Below are 14,666 nucleotides of genomic sequence, written 5' to 3' on the forward strand. Positions count from 1 at the left end.
TTTGGTCAAGAATATTTAATTTACAAAATGTTGGACAAAGTGGATTTAAACTTCAGAAAGTGCATAAAAGTATTTGTGAAAAACAATTTAAAAGTCAAAAGACAACAAAAAATCTATGACAATCAATTCAATGAATAAAAACTAAATATTAATTTAATTATGATATTTATATAATTTTTAAACTTTTATATTATAAAACTCGAAACAAAAGTTCAAGTCAAATGATATTTTTTTACCAACTGAATTTTAAAATTGAAAAAAATAGGAATACACCACCCTTTAAATAGTAAAGATGATGTGCATAATCCGAAGGATGATTGGAAAACTGCAAAGTGGATAAAACCATGTTGATAGAAAATTGACGATTTGGAAAACTCACCTTCATTATGTTAACTCTATAACAACATGTTTATTATTACATATAAATAATTTTTTAAAAAGTTTAATTTCAAAACTGGTTTTTGACTTTTGGAAACAAATTTCAAGATAAAATAATTACAACTGGTGGAAGGTGAGGAAGAGTCATTTTTTTTAATCTTTGAAGAAATTGATCCAAGGAGGTCCCCTGTCTACATTACCTCATACCACCATTTTCCAAAACCAACATTGAGTGTATCCATTTCTGTGTCTGGTTTTCTTGAAAAAGCGGTTTTGGAATATGGGTGTTTTTGCATATTTAAGGGGGGAGAGCTTGGCTTGCATTCCCCATCATCACAAGCAGAACTCATTCATTTTGCTTTCTTTATATTGCCACTTTGCTGTTTCTTTTCACTTTCTTTGTATTGTTTTCTTGCTTCTGAGCTCTGATTGGCTCTTGTTGCTAAGTTTTTTGTTCATTTTAAGGTAATATTGAAGGTTTTCCTTCTGAATTCTTGCTACAACTCTTGGTTAAAATTTGATACGATTTTGTCATGTAATAAATACTCTTGCTTCTCCACGCACTGTCTTACGTCATACGCTTGTTCATGTTAAGCAGGTGTTAGATTTTGAAATTTCAAGGCACTCTAGATTGAATTAATACTGTGGCTCAGTCAATAAATGCTGCTCAATTTTAACTAGATATATATACGCTTTTAGGCCTGCACAACCGAAATTTATGAATATTTTATCATTCTACAGTTGGAAAGATATCCAAGAATTTGGTAACTCGTCAATCATCTTCAATGGCGGAACGTGTTCTGACCCGAGTTCACAGCCTTCGTGAACGTTTGGACGCCACTCTTGCGGCTCATCGCAACGAGATTTTGCTGTTTCTGTCAAGGTATTTCAATGTTCAATCAAGTGCTACTTACTAGTTTTAGTCTTGATTATTTTGTTCACTTCTACTATTCGCCACCGCTGCCTATTGTCTGTTTGACGCAACGAGCAAAATGTTTGCCACATACTAGGCTGCTATATGGTTTAAAATATTAGCTAGCTACTATGTCATCATCTATAATCGGAGATCGGATCATCATTTGTTGCAGGATTGAAGGCCATGGAAAGGGGATACTAAAACCTCACCAACTCTTAGCTGAGTTTGAAGCAATATGCGAAGCTGATAAGGCAAAGCTGCAGGATCATGCCTTCAAAGAAGTTCTCAACTGCACACAGGTAAAATTTGAATCATCCATTAACATTTTTTCTTATTGAATCCTGATTCCCATCTTAAAATGCGTCGCTTGTTTGCTCCGCTAGGAAGCAATTGTGTTGCCTCCATGGGTTGCACTCGCCATTCGTCTAAGGCCTGGTGTTTGGGAATACGTACGAGTCAATGTGAATGCACTAGTCGTCGAGGAACTAACTGTACCAGAATATCTGCACTTCAAGGAAGAGCTCGTTAATGGAACGTAGGTTTCCGAATCCAAAAAATGAACTTGTTTACTGTACTTTCTATTTCTTTTATTCAATTTTTGAGCTAAATTGGTCTTCTGTGGTGCAGATCAAATGGTAACTTTGTTCTTGAGTTGGACTTTGAGCCATTTACTGCATCTTTTCCAAAACCAACTCTCACCAAATCCATTGGGAATGGAGTTGAATTCCTCAATAGGCACCTCTCTGCAAAAATGTTTCATGACAAGGAGAGCATGACCCCTATTCTAGATTTCCTCCGAATGCATCACTACAAGGGCAAGGTGAATATAATACCATACTCTGACATTCAATCACCGAAATATCGTAAATAATGATGCATAAAAGACTGGAACATGCTTTAGTTTATGATTTGATAATTTGACTTTCTTGTGCAGACAATGATGCTTAATGACAGAATCAAGAACCTTAATTCTCTACAAGCTGTTCTTAGGAAGGCAGAGGAGTACCTGTCTACACTAACTCCTGAGACATCATACTCGAATTTCGAACACAAATTCCAAGAGATTGGATTGGAGAGGGGATGGGGCGATAATGCAGAAAGAGTATCAGAGATGATCTCTATGCTTTTAGACCTTCTCGAGGCTCCGGACTCATGCACTCTAGAGAAATTCCTTGGCAGAATTCCTATGGTTTTCAATGTCGTTATTCTTTCTCCTCACGGTTACTTTGCTCAAGAAAACGTCTTGGGATACCCTGATACCGGGGGACAGGTGTGAAACTTCCCGATTTTTCATCGCAGTTCAAATTTAATCCTGCAATTCTGAGCGGTTCCTTCACTTATTTTACAGGTGGTGTACATTTTGGATCAAGTTCCTGCTTTGGAGCGGGAGATGATCAAACGTATAAAGGAGCAAGGACTCGATATCACACCACGAATTCTCATAGTTAGTCTCTCTCTCTCTCTCTCTCTCTCTCTCTCTCATGGAATTTGAATCTTATGCTTGATCTTGTTACGCTGTTAGGTGACTCGGCTGCTACCAGATGCAGTTGGAACCACTTGTGGTCAGCGAATTGAGAAAGTTTTTGGGGCCGAGCACTCACATATACTCCGCGTCCCATTTAGAACTGAAAAGGGTATTGTTCGAAAATGGATCTCCCGGTTTGAGGTGTGGCCTTACATGGAAACATTCACTGAGGTAAGATGAAACAATTTCTTTATTTTTCCTACACTCTTGAAAGTTCTTTCACAAGTACTCAACTTTTCATTGTTTCGTTTTCTAGGATGTTGCCAAAGAAATCACAGCAGAGTTGCAGGCGAAGCCAGACTTGATTATTGGAAATTATAGCGAGGGTAACCTTGCTGCCTCTTTGCTTGCCCACAAGTTGGGAGTGACTCAGGTGCACGACCCTATTAACTATGTATGAACATCGATAGAATTATTTAGTTTTCTTCTATCAGGAGACTGATTCCTGCTATTGTTTTTCAAATTTTTTTTGGACAGTGTACCATTGCTCACGCACTTGAGAAAACGAAGTATCCTGATTCTGACATTTACCTGAAAAACTTCGACGAAAAGTATCACTTTTCATGCCAGTTTACAGCCGATTTGTATGCAATGAATCATACAGACTTCATAATCACTAGCACATTTCAAGAAATAGCTGGAAGGTTTGTATATACTCAGAATTTGATTTAGTACATCTGTCAAAAAAACAAGTATTTGTGTTCTTAGCATAAAAGTTTTCTCAATCTCGTGTTTTCAGCAAGGACACAGTGGGGCAGTACGAGAGCCATATGGCGTTCACTATGCCTGGATTGTACCGAGTCGTCCATGGGATTAATGTGTTCGACCCCAAATTCAACATCGTCTCTCCTGGAGCGGATACGAACCTCTACTTCTCGTATACCGAAAAGGAGAGAAGACTAACTGCCCTCCACCCTGAAATTGAGGAACTTCTTTATAGCAACGTTGAGAATGAAGAACATTTGTGAGTTTTCCATCTTTATACCCGCAAAAACTGAAATCGTGGATCCATCCATGTTCGTATTTTTCGTAAATGCTCATTTTGTATAATGCCGATTTGACAGATGTGTGCTGAAAGACAAGAACAAGCCCATCATATTCACCATGGCTAGGCTTGACAGGGTCAAGAATTTGACTGGACTTGTGGAACTATATGCCAAGAACCCAAAACTCAGGCAATTAGCTAACCTTGTCGTCGTCGGTGGCGACAGGCGAAAAGAGTCGAAAGATTTGGAAGAACAGGCTGAGATGAAAAAGATGTACAATTTGATAGAAACATACAACCTGAATGGCCAGTTCAGATGGATTTCTTCTCAAATGAACCGTGTCAGGAACGGTGAACTCTACCGTTACATCGCTGACACCAGGGGCGTTTTCGTGCAACCAGCATTCTACGAGGCCTTCGGTTTGACTGTCGTGGAGGCCATGACTTGCGGGTTGCCGACATTCGCAACTTCGTATGGTGGGCCAGCTGAAATAATCGTCCATGGAAAGTCTGGTTTCCATATCGATCCTTACAAGGGTGAACAAGTGTCTGAACTACTCGTTGGTTTCTTCGAAAAGTGTAGGAAAGATCATTCTCACTGGGAGACAATATCGAATGGCGGCCTGAAACGTATCCAGGAGAAGTAATGATCTGTTAAATCTTGCACCATATATCGTTCGTTTTGTAATAAATATATATACTTACTGATCTATCATATAAAACTTGTGGTGTTCAGGTATACTTGGCAGATTTATTCGGACAGGCTACTGACGTTGGCTGGTGTTTACGGGTTCTGGAAGTATGTTTCGAAGCTGGATCGCCTGGAGATCAGACGATACCTTGAAATGTTTTATGCGCTCAAATACCGCAAGCTGGTAGGCTTGTATCTATGAACATTTAAAAACTTTCTTGCAAAAACTAGAAAATTTTTTACTTGAAATATTGATGGAGACTAATCTTGTTCTTGTGTAGGCTGAAGCTGTTCCACTGGCTGTTGAGTGAATGGAAAAGGAGCCTCTACTGTGTGTAGTCAAACGAAGTTTTTTTTGGCAATAAAATAAAATAAAGGCAAATCTGTATTTCTTGGTCTTTGGAGACTTTTGAATTTGCTGCATTAAATGCTACGTTTTTTGTCCAAATTATAAGTTTTTGTGGGTCATACGATTGAAAATGCTGTGATTTGGACATTGTGGGTCATCAGTATAAATAAAAAGCATTAATTTACTCTCTTGTTATGGTATACATTTCTTTCCTTGGCACCCCAAACGACGTAAATGAAGGAGCATCTCACTAAATTAATTAATATAATAATTTACTTTTTAGACTTGACGATGTTTATAATTTCTGATTTATTTTTTAATATTATTTTTTTATTACATACATAAATAAGTACTCGAAATCATTTATTTAATTTTGTAATATTAATATGTTTTTGGGCCCAAAATCATACAGAATTTGACTAACTTGTTTAAAAGGGGTGAGCTGATAGATGGCAAATTCATATATTAAATTAAATAATTAACTAATCCATCTAAATAAATAAAGATAAATTTCATATTATAGCCTATGTTGAAGATATTTTTACGAGCCAGACGATGAAGAATGAATTAACGGGTGCGAAAAAATATAGTGCTAGTAATCAACTGTATATATGCAATGAGAGGGTTTTGTCTAATTTTCAAAAGTTAGCTCTGAAAACGTAGTATGACAAAACTGCTAGCTAGCTCTAACTCATGATATTAACTAAAATGCAAATAGTTAATAAATGAATGCTCACGAGTATTATAGTTGAGAGGTATTGAGTGGAAGATGATGAGAATGACCATTATAGTCCCAAATGATGTATGAATGTGGACTCCAATATTCCAAAGAAATAGAATCAGAAATGGGCCTCGGGTCAACATTGGTCATGGTTCGTGGCTCTAATCGGTTCTTACCTTCTTCAATTTTAACTTTCTTTTCTTTAACATCTTATTTTGTAACTTTTTTTATTTTTTTGAACATCTATTAGAATTACTACGACTAAGACGACTACTACTATTAATAGTACTATTACCACGAGCACGACCACCATTATTACTTCTACGAGAGCAGCTCCTTGTTTGTGCTACCTCTCGTTATTGGTGATTGTTGGCCCCAAGCGTCACAAAAAAAATGAGCCCCAAAAATGAGTAAAATATAGATGTTCATAAAATTTTGTTGATATGAAAAGAGCGTTACCTATCCAAAAATATTGTCAATGCAAAGATAGCCCTTTATCTCATTTACNTATATATCTCTTGTTATAATTTAAATGCAAAACGTTACATCAAATAGATAAATGTATACTCACATTGTGAGATAAAATTATGGTTGAGGCTTAGAAAAGTCGTAGAGCTGAGAAATTACACGAAATGACATTGCTATTCCAGGGGTTTGCATGGGTTCCATGTTTGAGACAAGCTAGCTAGCTAGGGTGATAACAAGCATGTGGATCATATATTTTCTTTGAACTTCATTTTACACACGGGATTTTGTTTTTTTTCTCTTGGCTCATACAGAAGTATCCAACTCGTGTCTTTGGATCTTCCTTGGGTTGATGGGCAGCAAAAAAAAAAAAAAAATTTTTTTTTTTTGCAGACTATTGAGCATCGTATCAGCTGAACCTTATAAAAGAAGTTAGAGCAACTAGGGAGTCAGGGCAAGTGACAAGTTTTGAAGATGAGTTCACAATGATGATTGACGACATCGGAAAAACAAAACTCAAAAAGGCACATAAAATTACTCAACTTCGGCTCAACATTATCAGCAACAATAAACAGCAGATGTGCGTTTACTTCTCAGAAAGGACATTTGCTTTAAAAATCAATCATCACATAAAATATTTTGGGACAAGTTTAATTTTCCAATATGGGGGAATAACATGCATGGGAGACATCATCTTGCGAGTATATTAATAATAATGGTTGAAAGTAACAATAATCTGTCTAATATAAAATCTTATCCTACAATAGATTACATAACATCTTTTGTTAAGATAATTAATTGGCCATTATTTACATATATTTTTTTTTACCTAAAAACAATAAACTACTAGCATGATAAATATATAAATAACTAGATATATATGTGACAAACATGGATTCAAAATTAAATAATAAAAAAACATATTCCACATGGGATGGAGTATGGGCGTCTAGTATATACCTTGTTGCATTAAAATTGTTTCAAAGGGTCGATATTTGGAACATGTATTGTCCATGTTTCGCTCACATGGTTTTGCTTAAATGACTCCCATGCATCTACATTTCATTTTCAATTATTGTTGACCATATTACATATGCACTTGCAATTTATTTTTATTATTGTTTTCTTTATTATTAGCTTAATATTGAACAATATCCCTATTCTCTGTTATCTTAATTGAGTGTTTGCATTCACTATAAAAAGTGAATATATATATCGAATTTTGGATTTAAAAAAATCGGTTTTGTATGTTTCTTAAACTCAGATTCTGCGTTAACTTCTTCTTAATTTAATCGAAATACAAAAGCTGGTGGGATGCTCAATGTTTTTTATTCTAGTAATTAACAAGTTAGTATGCAAACACTCCCTAAGTACAATGAGCAAAACTCGACAACAAAATAACAATATTAATGTTTTTTTAAAGACTTTTTAAATTTTTTGAACAAAAAAAAAAAAAGAACTGTTATTTCTCAATGTTTCTTGACAAATTAATGAGGCTATTCATATTTCTTAAAGTAATTAATTCATCGTTGTGCAACTTGACCAAACATCCCATGCATGCCTCCAAAAATTGGTATTTGTTACATTTATAGCGGACATATGTATGGGGGTACGTACATTGCACAATTGGAGACGTGCGATTTCTTCTAAACACTTTAACAAATAAAAATAAAAAATCACTTTCTTGTTTGTTTGCTTTGTTTTTAAAGCATGCACCAACTTTAATTTCTCAAATACCAATCTATATATTCGATTACGTACCTACTATCCTTATAATATATATTCTTAATCATTTGTTTTTTCGTTAAAAAAATAGACTGTACAAATACACAACGATTCTCGTTAGTAGTATATATTAATTATACTTATTTTGCTTGTGCTTGAACGGCGTTGACGCCAACTACATGTTGCTTTGCTGTGCTTTCTTTGTCTTGTCTATTTTAATTTCTTCTCCTCACACAATTCGTTAACTACACCTATCATTGCCACTTTCATCTTATTCCTATCCTTTAAATTAATATTTTTTTTACGAATTGATTTATTGTATATAGTTTTTATTATAAAGAAATAAATTTTGTTAATTATGTACAAATAATATCAACTAATTTCATTCTCAATCCATTTAATTAATTAATTTCCTTCTTGAAAATACATTGTATTATGTATGTAGATTAATTTGTCTCTTAATTAATTAATATCATTATTATATAAATTTATATGTTAATCATTAAATAGTTAGATGTGCATAATTAATGTCGTTTTTCTAGTTAATATATAATTGTAGTAATTTCTCCACTCCATTTTTAAATTTATTATTCTATTAATAAAAACAAACAAAATTAATTCCTACTATCCGACGGTTGGTGTTTGATCTTCAACAAGTCTGATATATCCTACTGGAAATTATTATAAATTAAAGACAGACAATTAATTAATTTAATTAAATTAATAAACGGACATACATAACAATAAATGAGCTACAGAATTTTGCGAACATTTCCCCACATGTCTTTCACTTTCACCAACAATGTCTGTTTCTTCACAAAATATATGTACATACCCAACTAAGTTTAAAGATGGGACCCATTATTAAATAAGTGTTCATCTTATGAAGTTTTTGAATAATATTTATAGAAGATTATAGTTTTCCACCACAAATTTGATCATTTTCATCGAGCGTATTGATATGCACATGTGAACGTCAGATATCATTACGTAAGATAAAAGACNTTCCTAATAATTAGTTTGGTGAGATGTTGTCATATGTATTTATGATTGGAGTTACACCGGTAGCGTGGCAGCTTAGGAGGAAATCTTAAATGATATGATTAGTCTTCCGATGTTAATCAGCGGTGGAGCCGTGGAGGCTGGCAGAGTCCATCTATATTTGAATTGGAAAATATAGCATTATTTCTATTTAAATTATTTATGTCAAAACTATTTATCAACTAAAATCAAGGAAATGGAATATACATAAATGAGTAGGTCAGAACGAATTTTTATCTTTGAGACGGGTCAACCCTACCAATATTCACAATAAAAAGTAATACTCTTAGCATAAAAATTAATATTTTTTCATGTACGACCCAAATAGGAGATCCGTCTCACAAAATATGACCCGTGAAACTGTCTCACACAAGTTTTTTCTTAAATAAATATATCTCAATATATTCTCTAAAAAATAATAATAAATATATCTCAATATTAAAAGGCATTCTCATTTCAAAAAAAAAAATACCACTCTTATTTTAATATCATTTATTGATATATCTTGGGTTCTGAAATTAATTACCTCAAACTATATTTTCTTTGGGAAAAAAAATAATGATAATAATTACTTCTTGAAATTAAATGTGTACGTGTACGGAAGTTTTGAAAATTGGAAATGAAATTAATTATTTCAAAATTTTTAATTTTAAAATATAAAAAAATTATTTCGTTCAATGGTTTGTTTTGGTCCAATGGGCTCGCTTGAATTTAGCTGTGTCCAGTGGCACCAACTTGTGTTGCAACAAGTAACGGGCCCCACTTCAGTGGTCTAGTTTTTCGCTTTTTTACTACTCAAGTTTTAAATCAACCGAGTCAGATAAAAAAACTAATTGATTCTTATTAGAATATGTCAAGATTGAGCTGAACTCGAATATAAAACAAAACTCGAGCTCAAATTATATTCTTCGATAGTTCATGAACCACTTATTTTTTTTAAAAAATATATAATATAAAAATATATTAAATAAATAGATTTCGAACATTTGGAACAATAATTTTAATTGCTCGCGAACATGTTGGAACTTTCGACTTGCTGAATCTATTAATATTTTGAGTAGGTTTTTTGTGAGACGATCTCACAAATTTTTATCTGTGAGACTAGTCAATTCTACCGTTATTCACAATAAAAAGTAATACTCTTAGCATAAAAAGTAATATTTTTTCATATATGAATCAAATAAGAAATCTGTCTCACAAAATACGACCCATGAGACTGTCTCACACAAGTTTTTGCTTAATATTTTTATAAGTTTAAATTTTGAGAATTTATGATATCATCTGTAATTAAGATAAACTAGATATTTGTTAAAAAATTATAGGAATTAATCAAAATTATTAGTTAATGTGATATTAAATTAGGGATGGAGAATAATATTTGAAATTGCAGCAACATCACGGACCCCCACCCCCCAACCCTCTCCTCTCCCCCTTTTATATAACGAACTTTCGTTCTCAATTTCTCAAACCCCAACTCTCTCTTCCTCCGTTTTCTGGCTGATCAACAATGCCGAAGGGAAGCAAGCTCACCAAAATCAAGTCCGTGCTTAAGAAAATGCAATCCTTCAAGCTCGGCCAAGGCGCCAAGCTCAGCTCCATCGCGGCCGCCAGCAATTCCTCTGACGACGAACCATCCGCCGTGTCCTCCAAGGATCTTCACTCCGTCTACGTCGGCAAGTCTCGGCGGAGGTATCTCATCACCTCAGACGTCATGGAAAATCCTCTTTTCCGTCAGCTTGTGGACCGGGATCACGAGGAATCGATCACCGTCGGTTGCGAGGTGGTGCTGTTCGAGCACCTCCTGTGGATGCTGGAAAATGCCGATCCTCAGCCCGATTCCTTGAACGAGCTCGTGGATTTCTACTCCTGCTGATGGCGGCGATTCAATAACTGCTGGTTCTGGAAAATAATAAAATAATGATGGAGTGATTGTGTGCGGTAATCCCCACAATAGGGTGTGTGTAGTTTCGTTAGTTTGTATATTCTATTTATTTATTACTACGAGGAATGTTAATAATGATGCGTTGATTAGCGCTGTAGATTATATTTTGAGATGAGATCAAATGAAAGTGATCGTGCGGTTGGCTGATCTTCAATCAAGAAATAGGTGCATAATGATTTGAAAGAGAAAACAAGTTAAACTCGAGTACACTTTCAATCTAATTCAATTAAGCTATTGGATTTAGATAAATCCACTATGATGCAATCCATTTGATGTGGATTATCCTGGAAGTTGTGTCCAATGTATGTATTTACAAAAATTCATTTTAATTTCTATAAATTTATTTGACTAATACATAATTCATAATAAAAAATAATTCTATATTTTTTTAAACAAACAATAATAGTTTTCTTGCATGGGAGTTTAAAGAGTAGGTCTCTTGTGAGATTGTCTCACGAATTTTTATATGTGAGACAGATCAATCCTACCGATATGCACAATAAAAAGTGATACTCTTAGCATAAAAAGTAATATTTTTTCATGGATGACTCAAACAAGAAATCTGTCTCACAAAATACGACCCGTGAGACCGTCTCACACAAGTTTTGCCGAGTTTAAAACCCCAAGACCCATCCAAACTTTAATAGAGAGCAATCGCTTGCTATTCAATGGTTAATTAGATATTCTCGTTAGAGTTTTACTCTTAAGATGTATTCAATGATCCACATTCATCTTCATATATAAGGTTTGTATAAAAGATCATGGACTAAAATAAATATAAATCATTAGATACACACTCAAACGCAACGTCCTACGTGCAAGTTGAACTCAAACATAATGTAATACAACTTCATCGATTTTGCATGAAGGCGGTAAAATTTTTTTTTTTTTGTATGTGATCAGTAATTGTGAAAAAAAAATCAAAAATATTTTTTCGTGGAAAAAAGAGAAATAATTAAACCATTTCCTTATCAATAAGTCGAGGGAATTTCCATAAATAATTACAAAATTTGATTCTCTCATCCTTTTTTTTTGGTTTGCCAAGGAAATAAATATTTCTTATTACAATTAATGCATCGCAATTTTTGATGAATTTGGACACCGCTGAATCTTAGTACAGTGCTGCCGAGGTGCACAGAATGTACATTAAATACGTGGATGGAACTTAATTGAAAAAAAATTAAGTCGAAATCTTAGAAAAAGGAGAAGTTGGTGAAAAATCCCAAATCAAAATATTTTTTTGGGTTCACTCTCTATCCACAAAATTGTGTTACTATGTCATACAAAATGTGGTACACTTCATGTGGAAATATGGTACTAAAAAAGTACCCAAGGACTGAACACAAAAAAAATCGACGGCTGGAAATTGGAGACCAATTTACCTTTAGAAAAATCCAAGCCAACAAGTTGTAAACATTTAGTTGTATTAATTAAATATGTGATTTATAATATATTTTAATCAAAAGTTTTTTTTTCTCTCCATTAAATTATGGGAAATATTTTTACGCTCAAATGTAAATAATTTTGTCTTTAATAAAACATAATAATCTTTAGATCATGTTGCATGTCTCTACCGATCATGATTCATAGGCTCTTGATTTTCGCTTTCATTTCATCCATAGAATATGAAAGTACGATTCATTATTGAATCGAAGATTGTATCGCATCCGAGGTCAAATTTTCAACTAAGCATCATAATATTTCAAATATATAATATAAAATTAGTATGTTATAAATTCAAGAGGTGTTCGTCTCAAAAATTTTACTTATTGGGTGGTGTAATATTTTGATTTTATAAGCGACTCTTCATTAGTTTAATATATCACAATGTGAGACAACTATAACATTGCGGACCTCTTGAGAAGCCGACATCTGCGACGGCTTATTCCAGACGATTTTCACTCATCTTTCAGTATTCAATGCATTCATCATGTATCTTAATTCAATCTATAATTTTTTTTATCAGCACTAATCCGATGATAGCCTTTTCTATATCACCTCTTCTGCTATGACAACTCTTAAAGAGAGCATCAATGTTCGATTATGAACTCAAGAGAGGTATCGTCACAAAAAGCTTGTCTATTAGTTGGTGTAATATCTTGATTTTATAGTTTACTATTTATTAGTTTAATATATCAAAGCGAGAAAAAATATAACAAAAATATATATTATTAACAAATTTGTTATGCAGTTATAATATTAAAGATCACGACTGTAATAACTAATTGTTACATCAGAGAAACAAAATGTACAAGGATGAATGTCATCAACTAGAAGAACATGGTAAATTCAGAGAGAATTTAGAATAAAAATGTTTGAATATTCAAAGTGTATATTATGAAAATTGATTCCATGTCTATAAGCTCAACTTGAAGGCATTAATAGCCGCATTAATTTTATATTAATGGCGGGCACTTAAAACCTACTTCCCCAGCGCCAAGGTACATAGTGACTATTGAAAATCAAGGATTATTTTCATTATCCTCGATGACGGTTAAGATTTAGACTTGAACCTAACTCAACCTCAAAAACAAGCTCAAAGGAAGAGGATTGTTCAAATCCATATATGTGGGGCCCCAGGTCCGACATCTAATATTAATAATTATAATTGTAACAAACCAAATGATCGAGTAAAATACATAATTTGTGGTTCACAAATCCACATAAACATCGTCAAAATAATTTAATTGTCTCAAATTTTTGAAATATAATTTTCAACGTGCCAAAATAAAGAAATCCCAACATCATAAAATAGCTCCTAAGACCCGAGAATCCCACTCTAACTCGTATTTCCTCGCCTTGAGCTGGACTCTGGCATCCCAAGCCTCGCCTCACCTACCGTCAAGCACATGAAAACAAGAGGTACTGGACATGCCGGTAAGTATAAACCCAGTATGATACAATCAATAACATATGAGAATTAAAGTGACAAATATTTCATATTAAATTCATAAAGATGCAATATAATGCAATGCATGATCAGAAGCTGTGGGCTATCAATAAATCTCAAGATCAAGTGAATCATCTGGTCATAGGGTACCCAAGGAAAGAGAATCCCCCAGCAACATCCACCGACTCATCCGCTCGAGGTGGGGTGCTGTGTTCTACAATCCCAGGACTATGGTGCGCATATAGAGAGTGTTCAGGCCATAGCAGCGACCTCCGCATACACTATGCCAACTCAACTATAGCCCCATACGTCCAACAAATCAATAAATCAAGGCGACCTCCGCCATATCAAATCTGAATCAACAAGTGGCTCAATATGCAATGTAATGATGCAAATCAATATCATCATTTCGATATTATAATAAACTCATCTCAAGGCCACAATCATCATCAAATCACAAATAATTCATCGAGCCATAGAATTTTCAATTTAAAATAAAAATGATACTTTTACATCGTATGTTACCGACCGTAACATACCTTTCAAATATTACCAAAAGAAGATCGAAATGTGTAGGTGAGAAGTCTTGAACCTTTGAATTCTACTATAACTCAAGAACTTTGATCATCTATCAAAACAGAGTAGTTTCTGTTCAAAATTCATAATTAATTCAATACTGCTTCGAATCAAGATCCGTAAATTTCTTAACCTCAATATGCCATAAAAACATTTATTGAATCATTTTATCAAACACATGACATGCATGCTAAAGAGTTAACTATTTTACTTTGTCATTGGCTTCAATTCCATTTTAAACTTCAAACCAACACAATTTCAAAATCTCCAACATCTAAATATCTCAAATATCAACTCAAATATTAATTCTAAACTTCAACCCATTTCCAAACTTGAACAAAATATAACATACTTACACCATCTTGAAGATCTTGAAGAGAGGATTACAAATCTAACTTCATTTCATAATTTTCTTGAACAATTCTCTCATAGATTGAAGAAGAAATGTAGAAAATGGAAGGA

The 14,666-nt window shown here is 33.7% G+C and overlaps 2 protein-coding genes and 1 long non-coding RNA gene across 3 annotated transcripts; 2 read left to right on the forward strand and 1 right to left on the reverse strand.

Moving 5' to 3' along the window:
• Positions 1–616: 616 nt before the first annotated feature.
• LOC140977331 (sucrose synthase) lies at positions 617–5,028 on the forward strand. The gene is made up of 14 exons (XM_073442044.1): positions 617–843; positions 1,120–1,261; positions 1,467–1,593; positions 1,678–1,829; positions 1,922–2,114; positions 2,229–2,564; positions 2,643–2,738; positions 2,817–2,990; positions 3,076–3,192; positions 3,297–3,463; positions 3,559–3,783; positions 3,884–4,447; positions 4,541–4,679; positions 4,777–5,028. The coding sequence occupies exons 2-14, from the start codon at positions 1,164–1,166 to the stop codon at positions 4,804–4,806; spliced, it is 2,418 nt and encodes an 805-aa protein (XP_073298145.1). The 5' UTR covers positions 617–843; positions 1,120–1,163; the 3' UTR covers positions 4,807–5,028.
• Positions 5,029–10,240: 5,212 nt separating this feature from the next.
• Positions 10,241–10,803, forward strand: LOC140977800 (auxin-responsive protein SAUR76-like). Its single transcript, XM_073442537.1, has one exon. The coding sequence runs from the start codon at positions 10,304–10,306 to the stop codon at positions 10,667–10,669; it is 366 nt and encodes a 121-aa protein (XP_073298638.1). The 5' UTR covers positions 10,241–10,303; the 3' UTR covers positions 10,670–10,803.
• Positions 10,804–13,475: 2,672 nt separating this feature from the next.
• On the reverse strand, positions 13,476–14,650 carry LOC140977489 (uncharacterized). The gene is made up of 3 exons (XR_012175415.1): positions 14,561–14,650; positions 14,168–14,256; positions 13,476–13,573 (listed from the first exon to the last, which is right to left on the reverse strand). It is a non-coding gene; the product is annotated as an uncharacterized lncRNA (long non-coding RNA).
• Between the last annotated feature and the right edge of the window lie 16 nt (positions 14,651–14,666).

This window comes from Primulina huaijiensis, chromosome 5, assembly GCF_012295235.1.
Source record: "Primulina huaijiensis isolate GDHJ02 chromosome 5, ASM1229523v2, whole genome shotgun sequence".
Lineage (NCBI taxonomy): Eukaryota > Viridiplantae > Streptophyta > Magnoliopsida > Lamiales > Gesneriaceae > Primulina > Primulina huaijiensis.

Excerpts from the sequence above, each read along its gene's own strand:
- LOC140977331 (XM_073442044.1), top strand. The coding sequence starts at position 1,164 with ATGGCGGAACGTGTTCTGACCCGAGTTCACAGCCTTCGTGAACGTTTG. Across the intron at positions 2,115-2,228 it reads TGCATCACTACAAGGGCAAG|ACAATGATGCTTAATGACAG; the intron begins GTGAATATAATA and ends TTTCTTGTGCAG. Across the intron at positions 2,739-2,816 it reads TCACACCACGAATTCTCATA|GTGACTCGGCTGCTACCAGA; the intron begins GTTAGTCTCTCT and ends TTACGCTGTTAG.
- LOC140977800 (XM_073442537.1), top strand. The coding sequence starts at position 10,304 with ATGCCGAAGGGAAGCAAGCTCACCAAAATCAAGTCCGTGCTTAAGAAA.